The following is a 22,361-nucleotide window of genomic DNA, read 5'->3' on the forward strand; positions in this document are numbered from 1 at the left end:
AAATAGTGAGAGAGAGAGAGAGAGAGAGAGGATCAAATCTGCAGGGAAATCACACAAATGTGCAAGAACTATAGAGTGTGATATCGGCGGACTTTAATTACCCAAATATCAACTGAGATAATGCTAGACTAAAGAGAACGGAAGGAGAGGAATTTCTTAAATGCATTCAGGAGAACTTCCTTGACCAGTATGTTCTCAGTTCAACTAGGATGAGGCATTGCTGGATTTGCTGCTGGGGAATGAGGTGGGCCAAGTGGACCAAATGTCTGTGGAAGCACACATAAGTAAGTGATGATCATATCATAAGGTTTAGATTCGTAACGGAGAGCAGCAAGGAGTAGAACTTCTAAATTGGAACAAGGCTAATTTCAGTGGGACAAGGGCAGAACTAGACAGGGTAAAATGGAATTAAAATTGACAGGAAAAACTGTAACGGAACAATGAGTGATCTTTAAGGAGGAGATGTTTCGGGTACAGGCTAGGTACATTCCAACAAGCGGGAAAGGTAGGAGAACCAAAGCCAGGACTTCTTGGATGGCGAGGGAAACAGAGAATATGAAGAAACAAAAAAGTGTATGATGCACGCCAGGTGAATTCTTCAAGTGAGAATGAGGCCAAATACAATAAGTTGAGGGGAAGTTAAGAGGAAAATAAGGCTGGCAAAGACAGAATATGAAATTAGAATGGCAGTTAACATCTTCTACCAGCATGTAAATAAGCAGGCAAGAGGTAGGGTGGGCTCCATTAGGGACAAAGAAGGTGATATATGCTTAGAGGCGCAGAGCAAGGCTAGAATACTTAATGAGTACTTTGTATCAGGTTTTTCTTTACTAAGGAAGGGGATGCTGCCAAAATATCAGCAGAAGCGAAGATGGCAAAGCGTATGGGATCTTGAGCTTCATAAATAGAGTAATGAGTACAAAACTGGAAAGCTATGCTGAACCTGTGCAAAGCACTGCTTAGGCCACAACTAGAGTATTGAACTCAGCTCTGATCATCACACTTTAGAAAAGATGTCAAAGTTCTTGAGAGGAAGCAGAGGAGATTTACCAGAATGATTCCAGGGATGAAGGATTTTAACTACAAAGTTAAGTTTGAGAAGCTGGGGTTTTTCTCTTTTGAACAAAGGCGGTTGAGGGGAGATTTGATAGAGGTGTACAATGTTTAGATAAGGTAGACAAAAAAAAGCTGTTCCCAACAGCTGAAGGCACAAGGACTAGGGGACACAGACTTAAGGCTTTGGACAAGAGATACAATACAAGGGGATGTGAGGAAGAACATCTTTTACGCAGCAAATAGTAATGACCTGGAACACTCTGCCTATGAGGGTGGTGGAAGCAGAGGCGATGAACGATTTCAAAGGGAAATTGGATCAGCATTTGAGGGAAATAAACTTGCAGGGCTGAGGAGTCAGAGCGGCATATTTGGGACTGAATGGATTGCTGTACAGAGAGTCAACACAGACTCGAAGGGCCAAATTGCCTCCTTCTGTGCTGTAATAATGACTATGACTCTGACTTGACAACAAACAGCAGCTGGCAGCATAGTCAGTAGATGCTTTAACAGTAAGCTTACTGCATCAATGTCAGAACGACATGGCTGAATAATGAAGGTAGGTAACCATAAAGACTAATATGGGGGGACAGCGATGGGAAAACAACGTTCTTGGGGGTGGGGAAAACAGATGCCCTAGGTGTACAATTCGTAATGACTATAGTGTAGGAACATATGTTTTATGCCAGAAGAGCTACATGGCATTAAGGAACAAGACAAAAAGGCTTGGTAGTGCATTGGACTAGTGTCCCTTACTGCTACATGATAGCCAAAAAAGACAGAGGAAGAATTTAACTCCAGAATCTGACTGGGAAACAAATGACAGCAACAAGTTCCATGACTGAAGATATTTTATGGCTCTAGTTATAATCTATTTCAGAAGTCATTTGGAGGACTATCAAGAATCATCTATCGCCAACTTTCCTTCCCTCTCCAAGGTCCTTGAATGTACTTCTGCCTCCCAACTCCATGCCCATCTTTCTAAGTACTCCACGTTTGAATCCCTCCAATCAAGTTTCTGCCCTTGACACAGTACTGAAATGGCTCTCAAAGTCATAAATTACGTCCTATGTGACTGTGACAAAGGTAATCTATCTCTCTCCATCCTTCTCGACCTGTATGCAGCCTTTGACATGGTTGATCACACCATCCTCCTCCAATACCGTACAGCTGGGTGGGACTGTGCTCACCAGGTTCCATTCTTATCTATCCAGTCGTACCTAGAGAATCACATGTAATGCCTTCTCTTCTCATTACTACATCGTTACCCCTGGTGTCCGCCAAGGATCAACCCTTGGCCCCTTCCTATTTCTCATTCATGGGCTGCTCCCTGGTGACATCATCTGAAAACACAGCATCAGTTTCCAGACGTACACTGACAACATCCAACTCTATCTTACCACCTCCGCTCTCGGCCCCTCCACTGTCTCCAAGTTGTCAGACTGCTTATCTGACATCCAGTACTGGATGAGCAGAAATTTCCTCCAACTAAATATTGAGAAGACTGAAGTCACTGTCTTCAGTCCCCATAACAAACTTCATTCCTTAGCCATCAACTCCATACCCCCTCCATGGCAACTATTTGAGGCTGAACGAGACAATTCAGAACTCAGGTATCCTATTTGACACAGAAATTAGCTTCCGACCACAAATCCGCACCATCGCTAAGACCGTCTATTTTCATCTCCTTAACATCACTCAACTCCACACCTGCCTCAGCTCATCTGCTGCTGAAGCCTTCATCTATGCCTTTGTTCACTCTAGACTATTTCAAAGCACTCCAGGCCAGCATCCCATGTTCTATACTCCGTAAACTTGAGGTCATCCAAAACTATACTGCCTGTATCCTAACTCGCACCAAGTCCCACTCACCTATCACCCCTGTGCTCGCTGACCTACAATGGCTCCTGGTTAAACAATTCGTTTAAAAAAAATTCTCATCCTTGTTTTCAAATCCCATGGCCTCGTCCTTCCCTACCTCTGTAATCTCCTCCTGCCCTACAATCCTTCCAGATATCTAAACTCCTCTAACTCTAGGTACATAGGAAGATAGGAACAGGAGTAGGCCATTCAGCTCATCGAGCCTGTCCCGCCATTCAATAAGATCATGGCTGATCTGCGGCCTAACTCCATATCCCTGCCTTTGGCCCATATCCCTTAGACGGTCTTAACAAAAATCTATCTCAGATTTAAAATTAACAACTGTTCTAGCTACAACTGCTGTTTGTGGGAGAGTGTTCCAAACCTCGACCACCCTTTGCGTGAAGAAGTGCTTCCTAACATCTCTCCTGAACGGTCTGGTCCTAATTTTTAGACTATGCCCCCTAGTTTTAGAATCTTCAACCAGTGGAAATAGTTTATCTTTATCTAGCCTGTCTTTTCCTGTTAATATCTTGAAGACTTCAATCAGATCACCCCTTAATCTTCTAAATTCTAGCGTAAACAGGCCTAATTTGTGTAATCTCTCCTTGTAACTTAACCCCTGTAGTCCAGCTATCATTCTTGTAAACCTACGCTGCACTCCCTCCAAGGCCAATATATCCTTCCCAAGGTGTGGTGCCCAGAACTGCTTACAGTACTGGAAGTGGGGTCTAACCAGGGTTTTGTACAGTTGCAGCATAACCTCTGTGTCTTTATACTCCAATCCTCTAGATATAAAAGCTAGCACTCCATTAGCCTTTTTGATTATTTTTTGCACTTGCTTATGGCATTTTAAAGATCTATGCACCTGAACCCCAAAGTCTCTTTGGACATCCACTGTACTTCACCTCTTCCCATTTAGAAAGTACCCTGCTCCATCCTTTTTTGGTCTAAAATGGATAATCTCACACTTGCCCACATTGAAATCCATCTGCCACAGTTTTGCCCACAGTTTTGTCAACATCTCTTTGCAATTTCATGCTATCTAGACTGTCTACAATGCCGCCTAACTTTGTATCATCAGCAAATTTGGATATATGACTTACTATGCCATCATCCAAGTCGTTAATGAATAATGTGAATAATTGAGGCCCCAACACAGATCCCTGCGGGACACCACTAGTCACATCCTGCCAACTGGAGTACTTACCCGTTATCCCCACTCTCTGTCGCCTACCACTCAACCAACTTCCTAACCACGTCAACAATTTACTCTCAACTCCATGGGCTTCTACCTTAGTTAACAATTTCTTATGTGGGACTTTATCAAATGCCTTCTGGAAGTCTATATAAACAACATCCATAGACATTCCCTATCCACTACCTTAGTCACCTCTTCAAAAAATTCAATGAGATTTGTCAGGCATGACATTCCCGTCATGAATCCATGCTGGCTGTCCCTGATTAACTGAAATTTTTCTAGGCGTTCAGTCACCCTATCCTTGATAGTAGACTCCAGCAACTTGCCCACCCCAGATGTTAGGCTAACTGGTCTGTAATTTCCTTGGTTCCCCCTTTCACCCTTCTTAAAAAGTGGAGTGACGTGCAACTGTCCAATCCAGAGGGACCACTCCTGAATCTAGGGAACTCTGAAAGACTATAGTTAGGGCATCTACGACGTGCTCTCCTACTTCCTTTAACACCCTCGGATGGAAACCATCAGGTCCTGGGGATTTCTCACTCTTTAGTTCCATTAATTTCCTTGTCACTGATGTTTTACTTATGTTAATTGTATTAAGGCCCTGTCCCCTATCGGCTATTAATTTTTTCAGGACTTCCGGCAAGTTATCCTCCTTTTCAACCGTAAATACTGAGGCAAAGTAATTGTTCAACATGTCTGCCATTTCCCCATTATCAATGACAATATCTCCATTTTCAGCTTTTAGTGGGCCTACATTGCTCTTGACCACCCACTTTCCCTTTATGTAACTATAAAATTTCTTCTTATTGATTTTGATGTCCCTTGCAAGTTTCCTTTCATAATCTCTTTTGGCAGCTCTTATATGCTGCATTGTGACCCTTTGCTGTTCTTTGTATCGATCCCATTTGGCCGGATCTGTGCTGCGTTTTGCATTTTTGTAAGCCCTTTCTTTATGTTTTATGCTATCTCTAATCTCTTTAGTTGTCCGTGGCTGTTTTTTCTGTGAAGTGGAGCTTTTTCCTCTCAGGGGTATATACTCACTCTGTATTTCGTTAAATGTTTCTTTAAATATTCTCCACTGCTCTTCAGTCATTTGACCCATTAACAGATCTACCCAGTTTACCGTGGACAGTCTCTGTCTCATCCTGATATAGTCAGCCTTACCCAAGTCTAAAATTCTAGTAGTTGATTCGTGCTTTTCACTTTCAAGCGCTCCTTGAATTCGATCATGTTGTGATCACTATTTGATAAATGTTCACGCACAGTTAGGCTGCTAATTAAATTTGGCTCATTGTTCTTTGGCCTCCTTATCTCGAGAGACAATGGATACGCGCCTGGAGGTGGTCAGTGGTTTGTGAAGCAGCGCCTGGAGTGGCTATAAAGGCCAATTCTAGAGCGACAGGCTCTTCCACAGGTGCTGCAGAGAAATTTGTTTGTCGGGGCTGTTACACAGTTGGCTCTCCCCTTGCGCCTCTGTCTTTTTTCCTGCCAACTACCAAGTCTCTTCGACTCGCCACATTTTAGCCCCATCTTTATGGCTGCCCACCATTACTCATAACTAAATCTAATATTGCTTGTCCCCTTGTTACATCTAGGACATATTGCTGTAGGAAACTATCCCAGACACATTCCAGAAATTCACTACCTTTCTGACAGGTGCTAGTCTGCCTCTCCCAAGTTAAAATCCCCCATTAATACTACTCTGCTGTTGTTACACACTTGCCTAATTTGTGCATTTATACAATATAACACCTCAGAACTGCTACCGGGGGGTCTATACACAACACCTATTACAATTTTAGATCCTTTTCTGCTCCTGAATTCCAGACATAAGGTCTCCACTGGATGCTTTCCCCTCATTATATCCTCCCTCACCAATGAGGTGATATTATTTCTAATCAGTAAGGCTACTCCACCCCCTCTGCCATTTTCCCTATCCCTCCTGTAAACTTTATAATCAGGTATGTTTAGTTCCCAGTCCCGACCATCCTGCAGCCACATCTCCGCAATGGCCACCTCATCATAATCTTCCATTTGAATTTGCGCCTGCAGTTCATCGAGTTTATCCCTTACACTCCGTGCATTTATATATAGAACTCTTATTTGGGCTCTACCCCCCAACCTGTCCCTCAGCACTGATGCTTTATTCGCCTGTTTATTATTTCTCTCTTCTGGTTTAACCAGTCTACTTCTTACAGTTTGGTAACAATCAGCCTCACCACTAACCTGCACTCCTACCTTCTCCTTTAACTTCCTGTTTTTCCATGCAACTGAACCCTCCCCCCCCACCCCCCCCACTATTTAGTTTAAAGCCCTATCTACAGCCCTAGTTATGCGATTCGCCAGGACTCTGATCCCAGCATGATTCGGGTGGAGCCCGTCCCATTGGAACAGCTCCCTCCTTCCCCAGTACCGGTGCCAATGTCCAACGAATTCAAACCCATTTCTCCCACATCAATCTTTGAGCCACGCATTTACCTCTTTAATCTTATTGACCCTTTGCCAATTTGCTCATGGCTCAGGTAGTAATCCGGAGATTATTACCTTTTTGATTCTGCTTTTTAATTTAGCCCCTAGCTGCTCATATTTCCTCAGCAGAACCTCTAACCTCGTTGGTACCTACATGGGCCACGACAACTGGATCTTTCCCCTCCCACTCCAAATTCCTCTGCAGCCCAGATGAGATATCCCGAACCCTGGCACCAGGTAGGCAACAGAGCCTTCGGGACTCTCGATCCTGGTCACAGAGAACAGTGTTTATGCCCCTAACTATACTATCCCCAATTACGACTACATTTTTCTTTTCTCCCCCCTGTACCACAGTGCTGTGGTCAGTTTGCTCATCCTCCCTACAGTCCCTGCTCTCGTCCACACAGGGAGCAAGAATCTCAAACCTGTTGGACAAGGACTAGGGCTGAGGCTCCTGCAGCACTACCTCCTGGATCCCTTTACCTGCCTCACTCATAGTCACACCCTCCTGTCCCTGACCATTGGCCGAATTCAAGGTAGTTAATCTAAGGGGTGTGACTGCCTCCTGAAAGACAGCGTCCAGGTAACTCTCCCTCTCCCTAATGTGTCGCAGTGTCCGAAGCTCAGACTCCAGCTCATCAACTCTGAGCCGGAGTTCCTCCAGCAGCCAACACCTGCTACAGATGTGTTCACCAGGAAGCACAATGGGGTCCACCAGCTCCCACATCATGCAGGTACAACACATTGCCTGGCCCTGCATCTCGATTTTATTTAATTAGATTTTAATTTGTCTTTTAAATTTCCGACTGGTCTTTAAGTTTTTAATCTGTAAAATATTTCTCCAATTTACCTTTAATCTGAAATCAATTTAGAATAGGTAATTCAAATTAGCAGTTACTTACCAATGAATTTATTTGTTTTTTTTTTCCACTCTGTTTTTACTCCCTTAAGTTACCCAAAAATTAGCTTATTTACACTAGGAACCTTGATTTCCCCCCCCCCCAAAAAAACACTACTATTTTCTTTAGTTACGAACCCAGCTATTTAGTGTTATTCCCTAACAGCAGTTACTCACCAACCAATCACCTTGCAGCTTTCCTGTGATGTCACTGTTGACTATTTTTCAAACCTCCGGCACTGTCTGAGTGAACTCTCGCTCTCTCTCCTGGTCTCTTTGTGCTCCGGCTCCGCTCGCACTGTTTCCTGCTTCTTGGACATTCCTGATTTCAATCGCTCCACTATTGGGGGCCTTGCCTTCAGCGGCTAAAGATCCTAAGAACAGGAATTCCCTCCACCTCTTTTTCCTCCTTTAAGACGCTCCTTAAAACCTACCTCTTTGACAACAAGCTTTTGGGCATCTACCTTAATATCTCATGTGCCTCGGTGCTTAAATTTGTTTGATAATGCCTTAGTGAAGCGCCTTGGAACAGTACCATGTAGCATGTAAGTATATTACATTTTAGTGTCATCTGCAAACTTGCGGACCATTCCCCTAACACCTACATCTAAGTAATTTATGAAAATAATAAAAAAACAAAAGCCCCAAGACTAAATCCTGCAGGATATCACTCGTAACCAGACCCAAATCAGATCCTCAGCCATTACCTCAACATTTTGGCTACAGGAATGCAGCTAATTCTTAATCCATTATAACAATTCCCCACTGATACCACAAGATTCCACCATGTACAGTAACCTATTGTGGGGTACCTTATCGATGGGTTTTAGGAAGTCCAAATTGACAGCTGGGATGCCCTCGTCCACCAACCTTGTAACTGCCTCAAATAATTCTAATGGCTAGTTAGACACTACTTCCTTTTCTAGAATTCGTGTTGAATGTCACTGATGATATCCTCCCTACCTAGATGATCATAGAGAGTATTGATCCCTTCAAGCATCTTATCGATGACTGATGTCAGGCTTACAGGCTTATAGATCCCTGAATCTGACTGGTCACCCTTTTTGAAGATCAGCATCATTCCAATCCAAGGAAAGAATCCCGGACTCCAGCGAGCTATTAATGATAAGGGCAAGAGGCTTGCAAATCACACATTCCAGCTCTCTAATTATCCTCATGTGAATGTTAACAGGACCCATAGACTGACGGTCTACTGTAAAGTTCTTCATACAGTACCTTATGTCTCAGAAACAGCTCAAAGTACATCACATATAATGAACTTGTGACTGCTGCTATGCCAATATATGCGGCAGTCATTTTTCACAATTCGAAGTTCCACAAAAAGCAATGAAGTGAATGACATCTAACTGGTTTTGTTTTCTGGTGATCCTGATTGAGGGAGAAACATTACCAGGAGAGAGTGGAAGAATTCCCTGCTCTTTGAATAATGTCATGAGATTCTTGACATCAATTTGAACCATCAGAACAGATTAACTGGCCTATGGTTTAATGTCTCATGAAAAAACAGCACTTCTAGGAATACCACACTCCACAGTACTGCATTGGTTGCCTTCCATGATTATGTGTTCAAGCCTAAGCGGGCCCTAAACCCACAATGATTAAAGTGCTACCAACTGAGCCAAGCTGACACTTGAACATACAAAAATGGAGTGAGAAAACAAATCAGTTCACTTACAATTCAAAGACCATATAGAGCATTCCATCCGAGCTGTATGTTTCCAGTAGCTCGACAATGTGTGGATGTTTCAGCATATGACAGATACTGGCTTCCCTCTTTAAATCTGAGAAAAGAAAAAATATTATTGCCATTACCAATTTACAATACACATGGAAAACTGCACTATGATTGAAGAATAGGATTATAGTTAGGAATATTTGGAGACTGTACTGTTCTTGCTGTTATCAACAAGAAAGTATGTTTGTAAACAATGCACTTAGAAAAGCACAGCATGATTAGAGCAAGTCAACATGGTTTTAAAGGGAAATGCTGTTCGACAAATTTATTCGAATTTTTTGAGGATGTAACTAGCAGGGTAGCTAAAGGGGAACCAGTAAATGGATTTCCAAAAGGTATTCGATAAGGTGCCACACAAAGGTTAATAGACAAGATGAGGGCTCAAGGAGTTGGGGGTAATATATTAGCATGGATAGAGGCTTGGTTAATGGACAGGAAGCAAAGAATGGGCATAAATGGAGCACTTTCAAGTTGGCAGTGAATAGTGGTGTACTGCAAGGATCAGTGCTGGGGCCTCAGCTATTTACAATCTATATTAATAACTTAGATGAAGAGACAGAGAGTAATGTAATTTTGCTGATGATACAAAGGTAGGTGGAAAGGGAAGGACACAGAGAGGCTGCAAAGAAATATAGACAGGTTAAGTGAGTGGGCGACAAGATGGCAGATGGAGTATAATGTAGGGGAGTGTTAAGTTATTCACTTTGGTTGTAAGAATAGAAAAGCAGAACATTTTCTTTTTAAAAAGGTGCGAAACTTGTAAGTCTTGATGTTCAGAGAGACTTGGGTGTGCTAGTACAAGGAACGCACAAAGTTAATATGCAGGCGCAGCAGGCTATTAGGAAGACAAATGACATGTTGGCCTTAATTGCAAGGGGATTGGAGAACCGGAATAAAGACGTCTTACTAAAATTGTACAGGGCTTTGGTGAGACCGCACCTGGAATACTGTGTGCAGTTTTGGTCTCCACATTTAAGAAAGGATATACTTATATTGGAGGCGGTACAGCGAAGGTTCACTAAATTGGTTTCTGGGATGAGGGAGTAGTCCTACGATGAGAGGCTGAGTAAATTGGGCCTATATTCTCTGCAATTTAGAAGATTGAGAGACGATTTAATTGAAACATACAACGTACAAGAGGCTGGACAGGGTAGACAGAGATTGTTTCCCCTGGTCGAGGAATTTAAAACATGGGGGCACAGTCTCAGGAGAAGGACCCAATCATTCAGGACTGAGATGAGGAGAAATTACTTCACTCAAAGGGTTGTGAATCTTTGGAATTCTCCCTCCAGAGGATTGTGGATGCTCCATCTTTGAATACATTTAAGGCTGGGATAGACAGATTTTTAGTGTCTCAGGGAATCAAGGGTTATGGCGAGCAGGCAGGAATGTGGAGTTGAAGCCCAACATCAGCCATGATCGTAATGAATAGCGGAGCAGGCTTGGTGGGCCATATGGTCTACTCCTGCTCCAGTTTCTTGTATTCTTGTCATGTGCCAATCCAAATAGGTTATGTTCAGCTTTCACTCCTAATTGAGAAAACACCAACCAATCTTAACTTCTTCCCAGAGATAAACAGCCAAGAACAAGGTCCGCCATTGAAGACTGTGCTATTAGAATAGTACAAACTCACATCCTGCCCCAAGTAGAGAAGACAATAGAGCTGATGATGACTCTTTACTAGACTGTGTTCAGTCTACAGCTACATCAAGTTTTGCGTTAAGTTTTAGACAGCCCTTTCGAAAAAGGATATTTGAGCCATGGGAAAGGTTCAATGTACATTCACAAAGATAATACCAGTGATGAGTGAATATAGGCCTAGCAATTCAATCGCACAGCACCTGACCCTCCCAAGGCTCCAATATGGTGGGTAGGAAGTAGACAATCATTTTAAACCGGAAGTGTACTGTATCCGAAGAAGGGTCACTGACCCGAAACGTTAACTTTGCTTCTCTTTCCACAGATGCTGCCAGACCTGCTGAGTGGTTCCAGCATTTCTTGTTTTTATTTCAGATTTCCAGCATCCGCAGTATTTTGCTTTTATTGTACTGTATGCCAAATGCTTTGGGAATAAAAACAGCACTCAACAACCTCCACCACCTAGAAGGACAAGGGCAGCAGACACACAGGAACACTACCACCTGTAAGCTCCCCTCCAAGCCACACACAATCCTGACTTGGAACTATATCACCGTTCCTTCACTGAAATAGGTGTTAGACCCTTTACACATAATAAAGAGGAGATTAATGCAAAATTGAATTGCCGAGGCAGCTGGTGATGGCTGCATTCAGGACAATGTAGTTTGCATGCGGTCGAGCAGGCAGTCTTTAAAGGGTCTGGAATACACCACCACCACAAAAATCTCAAATTGCCCAGTTTTTCATCATAATCACAATCTGCAAATTTACACTGTGCCTTTCAAATGCTTTTATATCGTTTCTATAATGGGATGCTTAAAACGGCAAAGAATAATTCAACCACACCCTAATTAAGGCCTTGTACAAGTTCAACATTATCTCCTTGTTTTTATATTCTTTGCCTCTAGCCAAGCCTCCTTTGACAGTACTATCCAAAGCCATGACCTCTACCACCAAGAAGGACAAGGGCAGCAGACAGACGGGAACACTACCACCTGTAAGCTCCCTTCCAAGCCACACACCATCCTGACTTGGAACTATATCACCGTCCCTTCACTGTTGCTGGATCAGAAGCCTGGAACTCCCTTCCCAGCAGCATTGAGTGTACCTACACCAGATGGACTGCAGCAGTTCAAGGAGGCAGATTACCATCACCTTCTCAAGGGCAACTGTAGATGGGCAACAAATGCTGGCCTTGCCAGCAATGCTCACATACCATGAAAGGATTTTTTTTTAAACTGAAAGTTTCACTTGCCTTTATGGCTTTATCTGGCAGTGCTGCCACTTATAATGACCTGCGTGTCTACACATCTCTATCCCATTTGAAATTTCACCATTTAAGTTAGATCTCCTTTCCAAAATGTATCACTTGAATTGTTCTACATTAAACAGCATCCAACACCTATCGACCCAATATATATTCTTCTGCAGTCTCAGTCCTAACTGCAATATCATATCCTGGTATTTGGTGACATTGGCAAATATAAATTTTGTTCGCCCAAATCCTAAATCATAGAATCACAGAATGATAAAGTACAGAAGTTTTTTTTCATATTTGTTTCATGGGATGTGTGCGGCGCTGGCAAATTATCAATATGCAAATTCTCCAAATTCCTCCAACTGAGCAACTGCTCGCTTCTGTCAGTCTTAGATGATCCTGGCAACAGCTGTAGCTTTTTCTTTAATTCAAGCTTATTCCAATGTAGTCACTAAAGTCAACATATGTAAGAAAAAATAATGGCACTAAAGACTGACAAATGCCTAGGACCTGATGGTTATCACTCAAGGGAGTAAATGAGAAAGTTGCAGATGCTTTAGCCATAATTTTCCAAAGTTCTCTCAATTCAGGAATTGTCCCTTCAGATTGGAAAACTGCAATATAACTTCATTATTTAAGAAAGGTGAGAGAGGAAAAAAACAGGGAATGATGGATCTGTCAGTCCAACATCTGTTGTTGCTAAGTTATTGGAATCTATAATTAAAGGCAGAGTGATTGACCATCAAAAAATCTGAGCGGATTAGAGAGCGCTAACAATAATTTGTAAAGGATAGATCATGTCTGACAAATCGAATTGAATTTTTTGACAAAGTAACTAAAGTAGCAGACAGGAAGATGACATTTACATGGACTTCCAGAAGGCATTCGATAAGGTTTCACAGGAGAGAGAGACTGGGAACTAAAACTAAAGCCATTACATCTGTGCTTGCTGACCTACACTGGCTCCCGGTCCAACAATGCCACAATTTTAAAATCGGAGTGTCTCCTGACAACGCAGAGCATGTGCAGAGCGATCGCCAATGTCATCAGTGCATCAGAACATTTGCCAGCTTGCCAGTATTGGTCCTCGCATGTGCGTGTCAATGTCATCACGTAATGACGTTACACATAATGACGCCCGAGTGTTGCTTCATCCCTCAATGGCTGCAATCGCCACCTGCATCCCCTCCAACATTAACCCATTCTTTCCTGCTCCCTCCCGCAATTGGTGCCTCACTCGTCGCTTCTCTTCCCCACTCCCTCCCGCTGCTCACTGCCTGATTGCGGGAGGAGTGGCAAGCAGTCGGGAGAAGCGAGAAGGTGGGCATGGGAGAGAACAGGAAAGAGTAGCAGCAACTGGGGGAGGGATTTGGAAACTGCAGCGATTCAGGTGGCAATTGCAGGAGGGAACAGGGAACTGTTAGGGGTGTGTGGAGGCGGCGATCGCGGCCATTGAGGGGTGAGGGGTTTTGAGTTCAAATTGTTTTTTTTGTGTCAAATTGAGTAGCGCCATTTTTATTACTGGCAGCTGTGTGAGACGTCACAGACAGTGATATTTCAGTCGACCAGGTTGCGTTTGTGCATGTGCCGTTACTGCGCCACCTAGTGGTTCCGTTGTCAGCAAACACAGCCTTTTAAAATTCCCATCTTTGTTTTTAAGTCCCTCTATGGATTCCCCTCCCTATCTCTAACCACATCCAGCTCTACACCCTAAGATACCTGCGCTCCTCCAGTTCTAGCATCTTACACAACCCTGATTTTATCACTCCAGCATCGGCAGTTGTACTTTTAGCTGCCTAGGACACAAGCTCTGGAAATTCCTCCTTAAACCTCTCCACCTCGCTCTCCTCCTTCAGGATACTCTTTACAACCTACTTCTTTGGCCAAGTTTTTGGTCAGCTGTCCTGATATTTCCTTCTGTAGCTCAGTGTCAAACGTTCTTATTGATAATGCTCTTGTTACGCGCCTTGAGATGTTTTGCTACATTAAAGGCGTTGCATAGATGCAAGTTATTTTTGGGTTTGAAGACAAATTATTGGCCTGGTTAGGCAATAGAAGACAGAGTAGGGATAATGGACTCAAATTGGAAGGAATTGACTAGTGGTGTCCCACAAGGATTTGAGCTGGGACGTCAATTATTCACTATATTTATTAATGACATGGCTAAAAACAATAGGGAGCCATATATCCAATTGCCAAAACATGAACAGGAGCACAGAATTACAAAGAAACTGAAAGATTGTGAGTGGGAAAAACAATGACAGGTGGATTTCGATGCAGGTTAATTGCAAGGTCATCCATTTTGGACCATAAAGGATTGATAAGCATATTATTTAAATGGAGAAAAGCTAGGAACAGTGGGGATCCAAAGAGATTTTGAGTTGCATGCACACAAATCACTAAATTGTAGTAGTCTGATTCCAAAAAAGGGTAATGGAATATTAGCTTTTATAAACAGATGGCTAGAATATAAAAAGGAGTGTAAAAACCCAGAGCCAATAAAGGAACAAAAAACTCTGGAAAACTCCTCTCCAAACCCTTCAATTAAAACCAGTCCAGGAGATTGCATGGACCAAGTATGATCTATAAAGATACTTAGGTTCTATATAATGATAGCTCTGCCACAGTCAAAATCCTACCCAGCTCCCTCTTGAAGACATCAGAACATAGGAAAGTAGACCATTCAGCCCGTCGAGGCTGCTCCATCATTCAATTAGATCATGGCTGATCATCTACCTCATTACCATGTTCCCACACTATCCCCACATTCCTTGACATCATTACTATCCAGAAATCTAGCGATTTCTGTCCTGAACATGCTCAATGATTGAGCTTCCACAGCACTCTGGGGCAGAGAATTCCAAAGAATCACCACCCTCTGAATGAAGAAATTCCTCCTCATCTCAGTATTAAATGGCCTACCCCATAGACAAAGAGGAAGCCAGCACCCATCATTCTCACCAGCATCAATATATTCCAGAGACGCACCACTCTCTGACATCCAGCCTATGCCTACTCTTACAGTATAAACTCATACTCCCTCGTCCTTCCCATTCTGTTAATAACCTATCAATAGGGATGCTATCCACACCTTAATTATTTTACAGAATCATCATCTTTTTCTTTGGCCTCCTTGTCTCGAGAGACAATGGGTAAGCGCCTGGAGGTGGTCAGTGGTTTGCGAAGCAGCGCCTGGAGTGGCTATAAAGGCCAATTCTAGAGTGACAGACTCTTCCACAGGCGCTGCAGATAAAATTGATTTTCGGGGCTGTTACACAGTTGGCTCTCCCCTTGCGCCTCTGTCTATTTTCCTGCCAACAGCTAAGTCTTTTTGACTCGCCAGACTTTAGCCCCGCCTTTATGGCTGTCCGCCAGCTCTGGCGATTGCAGGCAACTGACTCCCACAACTTGTGATCAATGTCACAGGACTTCATCTCGCGTTTGCAGACGTCTTTAAAGCGGAGACATGGACAGCCGGTGGGTCTGATACCAGTGACGAGCTCGCTGTACAATGTGTCCTTGGGGATCCTGCCATCTTCCATGCGGCTCACATGGCCAAGCCATCTCAAGCGCCGCTGGCTCAGTAGGGTGTATATGCTGGGGATGTTGGCCGCCTCGAGGACTTCTGTGTTGGAGATACAGTCCTGCCACCTGATGCCAAGGATTCTCCGGAGGCAGCGAAGATGGAATGAATTGAGACGTCGCTCTTGGCTGACATACGTTGTCCAGGCCTCGCTGCCGTAGAGCAAGGTACTGAGGACACAGGCCTGATACACTCGGACTTTTGTGTTCCGTGTCAGTGCGCCATTTTCCCCACACACTCTTGGCCAGTCTGGACATAGCAGTAGACGCCTTTCCCATGCGCTTGTTGATTTCTGCATCGAGAGACAGGTTACTGGTGATAGTTGAGCCTAGGTAGGTGAACTCTTGAACCACTTCCAGAGCGTGGTCGCCGATATTGATGGATGGAGCATTTCTGACATCCTGTCCCATGATGTTCGTTTTCTTGAGGCTGATGGTTAGGCCAAATTCGTTGCAGGCAGCCGCAATCCTGTTGATGAGTCTCTGCAGACACTCTTCTCTGTGGGATGTTACTGCAGCATCGTCAGCAAAGAGGAGTTCCCTGATGAGGACCTTCTGTACTTTTGTCTTCGCTCTTAGAGGGGCAAGGTTGAACAACCTGCCATCTGATCTTATGTGGAGGAAAATTCCTTCTTCTGAAGACTTGAACGCATGTGAGAGCAGCAGGGAGAAGATGATCCCAAACAGTGTAGGTGCGAGAACACAGCCCTGTTTCACGCCACTCAGGATAGCAAAGGGGTCTGTTGAGGAGCCGCTATGTTGAATTGTGCCTTTCATATTGTCATGGAATGAGGTGATGATACTGAGTAGCTTTGGTGGACATCCGATCTTTTCTAGTAGTCTGAAGAGACCACGTCTGCTGACGAGGTCAAAGGCTTTGGTGAGATCAATGAAAGCAACGTAGAGGGGCAACTGTTGTTCTTGGCATTTCTCCTGTAGCTGGCGAAGGCAGAACAGCATGTCAATGGTGGATCTCTTTGCTCGAAAGCCACACTGTGCCTCAGGGTAGACACGCTCAGCCAGCTTCTGGAGTCTGTTTAAAGCGACTCGAGCGAAGACATCCCCCACTATGCTGAGCAGGGAGATTCCACGGTAGTTGTTGCAGTCACTGCGGTCACCCTGGTTCTTATAGAGGGTGATGATATTGGCATCGCGCATGTCCTGTGGTACTGCTCCCTCATCCCAGCACAGGCAAAGCAGTTTATGGAGTGCTGAGAGTAAAGCAGGCTTGGCACTCTTGATTATTTCGGGGTAATGCCATCCTTCCCAGGGGCTTTTCCGCTGGCTAGAGAATCAATGGCATCACTGAGTTCCGATTTTGTTGGCTATTTGTCCAGCTCATCCATGACAGACAGAGACTGGGCTGTATTGTGGGTGGTCTCAGTGACATTGTCCCTGGAGTACAGTTCTAGGTAGTGCTCCACCCAGTGGTCCATTTGCTTGTGTTGGTCAGCGATTGTTGTTTAGACTTGAGAGGGGTGCGATCTTCCTGATGGTTGGCCCAAAAGCTCTCAATGCCATCATACATTCCTCTGATGTTTCCGGTGTCGGAGGCCAGCTGAATATGACTGTATAGGTGTAGTCAGTAGTCATTTGCGCAGTGCCTGGCTGTTCTTTGTGCAGCACTTCTGGCTGCTTTAAGTGCGACGGATGTTAACTCGCTGGGGGCTTTCTTGTAGTTCAACAGTGTGATGCGCTTAGCGGCTATGACAGGTTCCAGCTCTTCAAAGTGAGATTGAAACCAATCTGCATTCTGCTTCACATGTTTTCCATAGGTGGTCATTGCTGAGTCATGGATGGCGCCTCTGATGTGGGCCCACTTAGTCTCTGCATCCCCTGGGGGAGTGTTTTAAAGGGCTTTTTCAAGTGCATTTAGAAACTTATGTAACAGCTGTGGATAAGAAATTCTGCTAGTGTTGATGCGCGGGCGGCCCTTCTGCTTGGTGTGATTGAGCTTCTTTGGTTTGAGTCTAACCTTGCCGCACACCAGGGAGTGGTCGGTGTCGCAGTCCGCACTGTGGAAGCTGCATGTGATTTGAATGGTGTTTAAAGAGGCTCGCCTTGTAACGATGAGGTCAAGCTGGTGCCAACGACGTGATCTTGGGTGCCTCCAAGAAATCTGGTGACAGGGTTTAGTATAAAAGAACGAGTTGGTGATGCAGAGGTTATGATAGGTACACAACTCAAGCAGTCTCTGTCCATTCTCATTCATCCTACCAATACCATAGCGCCCAAGGCAGGAGAGCCATGAGTCATGGTCGGCCCCAACCCTGGCATTAAAGTCCCCCAGTAGGAACAGATGATCGGTATTGGAGATGCTACTAGATTATGGAGTTCCTCGTAGAACTGGTCTTTAACTTCAGGTGGGGAGCAGAGTGTTGGAGCACAGATGCTGAGTAGGTGTACTGGACCAGAGGCAATAAGCAGTCGGATGGACAGTATGCGTTCCGAGCCATTTGAAGGTGGCTCTATCATACTGAGCAAAGAGTTTCTGATGGCGAAGCCCACTCCATGCTGTCTTGGTTCTTCAAGATCCCTACCCTGCCAGAAGAAGGTGTAGTCTTGCTCTCTTACAGATCCGCTCGCAGGGAGTCGTGTCTCCTGAAGTGCTGCAATGTCCACATTGAGTCTAATGAGCTCATTGTTAATGATGGCGGTCTTCCGAGAATCATTGATTTGTGCAAGGTCTTCCGACAGGCCAGGACACACAGTACTGACATTCCAGCTTGGGAAACGAAGGGCTGGTACCTTCTTTCCTTCTTTTGTCGTGCTGTTTGGTGCGGTGTTACAGTCCATTTTTCGGGCAGTGACCCTGAGCTCTAAGCATCCATTGAAGCAGGTGGACTGTGGTGGGACAGAACCTTACTGAGCGGGGTCTGCCCGGTTTGAGGCGGGCGGTAGCTGTCCAGTGAGATGCGATGACCTCTCCCATCGACAAAGGCAACCCATGGTGCCCAATCTCTACGCCAATTGAGCTGGACTTATAACCCGTAACTGCTGCCTTCCGCGTTGTTTTGGTCGCTGTGAGGAGACTATGGAGTGACCTCTCCATGGTGCATGCCTGGGTGGATGTATGGATGTTGTGAGTTGCTCAAGCGTCAAAACTCCCCTCTCGGCCTTCCTTTTGGGGTCCAAAGGAGTGCACAGCACGATATTTGGCACCGGTATGGCTGCAGGAACTGCCGGAAACATGCCAACGGTAACACATGACCGCCTTCGGGGTTCGACTGATTCATGGCGGACGGAGAGGGGGAGCCGAGGAGGTCACAGGATGGAAGGGGAAGTCAGTTCAAATTCGGTTTATCAAGCTGTTCAAGCTTTGTACCATCATCCAGATCCACAAGGTAAAGAGCGGGCCTCAGCCTGGCTGGGTGAATTCCAGAAATCGGGCATCTGGCTGAAAAACCTGAACGTTGTCACTCAAGCCCTCGATCATGGGCGCGCTGTTGGATCTCCGCAGGCCGCCGCCGCCACCATCGCTCGGAGCCAGCAGCACCGGGAGCTCCAGCTCCATCTTCTCCTGAGCCATCGGGCAGAGGCTCAGCCGCTCATACTGAGGCCGGAGCTCCCGAGCTCCTAGATACCCCGCCCCAGCTCCCCCCTCGCACCCCCTCTCTCCCCCGCATCCCCTTCCCCTGAGCAGGGATCCTAACAACCCCACTGCCTTGTGGGCGTCTTGGAAGAGACCAAGGCTAAGGGAGTAAACCCTAACAGAAAATCCGGAGCGGAACCCCGAAGGCAGTCATGTGTCACCTTTGGGATTAATGTAGGATTAGTATAAATGGGTGGTTGATGGTCAGCACAGACTCGGTGGACTGAAGGGCCTGTTTCTGTGCTGTATCTCTCTATGACTCTAGGAAATGTGGTCTATGGTCAATTTTGGGGTTTAAAAAAAAGGAAGAAAACTCTTCTGCCCTAAATTTGCTGGCTTGAAAAACAAATTGCCACAATTTAATGCCAGAAACTCACCGAGTAACAGGATGGACTACTAAGCTATTCCAATATGGTTCTCAATGAAGCCTGGGACCCTTGCCCTTTACTGTGACGTGCCATGTTGGAGCCATTCGTTATTCATTGCACTTGCTCTCATCTGCTGGTCTGCAGCAGTTACTCCTATACATGGAGTTGTCTATAAAAACAGTTCCCCTATCTGCACAATGTTGTTGATGTTTCCTTGCTGAAGTTTGTTTTTACCCGTGTTGCACATAATTTAAGCAAACAACAAATAACCAGTAACCAAATATAGCAACAATCAAAATGCACTCTTGCAACCTGCTTTTCATCTTACCATTTTACCAAATGCATAAAAAAGGTGAAAGTATACATACACATCACATGCCCAATGACTGTACAATCATTTTCTAAAATTTATCAAAAATGCAATCAGCCACATCTGGATACCCAATTAGCTAGTGGCTAATACATGGGACAATACTGAAATACTGTATAACAAATCTGCTCCTAGTTGATTGCATCAATCTACTTTAAATAGCTTAGTTATTGCAAAAAGCAGTCAATATTCTGTGCACTTTATTATTTTTCACAGAATCACAGAATTGTTACAGTACAGAAGGCGGCCATTCGGCCCATCGTGTCCACACCAGCTCTCTGAAAGAGCAATTTACTCAGTTCCATTCCCCCGCCTTCTCACCGTTTAACGCCACACATTCTTCCTTTTCATATAACAGTCTAATTCCCTTTTAAATGCTTCAACTGAACCTGCCTCAACCACACTCTCAGGCAGTGCATTCCAGACCTTAACCACTGTGTGAAAGAGTTTTTCTTCATGTCACTTTTGCTTCTCTTACCAAATACATTAAATCTGTGCCCTCTCGTTCTTGATCCTTTCACAAGTGGGAACAGTTTCTCCCTACTCATGATTCTGAATACCTTTATCAAATCACCTCTCAGCCTCCTCTTCTCTAAGGAAAACAGCCCTAACTTCTCCAATCTATCTTCATAACTGAAGTTCCTCATCCCTGGAACCATTCTCATGAATCTTTTCTGTACTCTCTCCAATGCCCTCACGTCTTTCCTAAAGTGCGGCACCCAGAACTGGACGCAATACTCCAGCTGAGGCCGAACTAGTGTCTTATACAAGTTCAACATAACTTCCTTGCTCTTGTACTCTATGCCCTTGATAATAAAGTCCAGGATACTGTATGCTCTATTAACCACTCTCTCAAGCTGTCCTGCCATCTTCAGTGACTTATGCACGTATACACTCAGGTCCCTCTGCTCCTGCATCCGCTTTAGAATTTGTACCCTTTCCTTTATATTGTGTCTCCTTGTTCTTCCTACTAAAATGAATCATTTCACATTTCTCTACATTGAACTTCATCTGCCACCTGTCTGCCCATTCCACCAACTTGTCTATGTTCTTTTGGAGTTCTACACTATCCTCACAGTTCACAATGCTTCCAAGTTTTGTATCATCTGAAAACTTTGAAATTGTGCCCTGTACATCAAGGTCTAGGTCATTCATATATATCAGGAATAACAAGGGTCTCAACACTGACCTCTGGGGAGTTCCACCACAAACCTTCCTCCAGCCCGAAAAGCACCCATTAACCACTATTCTCTGTTTCCTGTCACTCAGCCAATTTTGTATCCATGTTGCTACCGTCCCTTTTAATTCATGAGCGATAATTTTGCTCACAAGTCTGTTGTGTGGCACTGTATCAAACTCATATTTTGTACTTGCATTCCCTATCAGTTACATAGATTGACACCTAACTTTGTACTCTTATGTCTTCCTCCCATACCCTAATAGTAGGCACTAATCAGTGTGGGTTAATCAAAGAAAATTATATAGGATGTGTAATTAGGAAAAATAACATTTTTGCGTTGTCCAGGGAAAACAAATATATTGACTTCAGATGTCATGACAACACACCTGAGGAGGCAGGTGGCCAAGAGAACATTTAAAGAGGTGAATTAATAGTTTATAAGTTGGTAAAGATCTGCAGTTTATCAGGGATCAGGATAGATAGACTTAGATTTATATAGCTCCTTTCATGACTACCGGGCAACCCAAAGTGCTTTCCAGCCAATTCAGTACTTTTGAAAGGTGTCACTATTGTAATGTAGGAAACGCGGCAGCCAATTTGCACATAGGAAGCTCCCACAAACAGAAATGTAATAATCACCATTTGATTTGTTTTGTGATGTCGACTGAGGGATAAATATTGGCCAGGACACTCTGCTCTTCTTTGAAATAGTGCCATGGCTTCTTTTACGTCCACCTGAGGGGGCAGACGGGGCCTCGGTTTAATGCCTCATCTAAAAGATGGTACCTTCAACAGTGCAGCACTCCCTCAGTACTGCACTGGAGTGTAGCCTCGATTTTTGTACTCAAATGCTGGTGTGGGACTTGAACCCACAATTTTGTGGCTCTTAGGTGAGAGTGCTACCAATAACTGACATGCCAGCCATGACATGATCAGGAGATTAAAAGCATGAGAGACCATCTTCAGAATTACTAAAACCCAGTGTGGAAACATCATTATGAATAAAAGGCATCAACTGGATTGTGAAACAAAGATGTTATAATGAGACTGAGGAGACACAGAAAATCTTCCAGAAATACTAGGGAACCAAGGAACTTGTAAAAATGAGGAACTGAAAGTAATTAGTACCAGTGAAG

At 44.3% G+C, this 22,361-nt stretch overlaps 1 protein-coding gene across 5 annotated transcripts in view; it reads right to left on the reverse strand.

The window, feature by feature from the left end:
• The window catches only part of caska (calcium/calmodulin-dependent serine protein kinase a), a 615,545-nt gene that overhangs the window by 433,192 nt on the left and 159,992 nt on the right, over positions 1–22,361 (reverse strand). For all 5 annotated transcript variants that reach the window (XM_068040666.1, XM_068040667.1, XM_068040665.1 and 2 more), the window contains exon 3: positions 9,178–9,283. In XM_068040666.1, coding sequence (XP_067896767.1) covers positions 9,178–9,283 — 106 coding nt within the window. The remainder of the gene's footprint in view (positions 1–9,177; positions 9,284–22,361) is intronic.

This window comes from Heterodontus francisci, chromosome 10 (assembly GCF_036365525.1).
Source record: "Heterodontus francisci isolate sHetFra1 chromosome 10, sHetFra1.hap1, whole genome shotgun sequence".
NCBI classification, from domain to species: Eukaryota; Metazoa; Chordata; class Chondrichthyes; order Heterodontiformes; family Heterodontidae; genus Heterodontus; species Heterodontus francisci.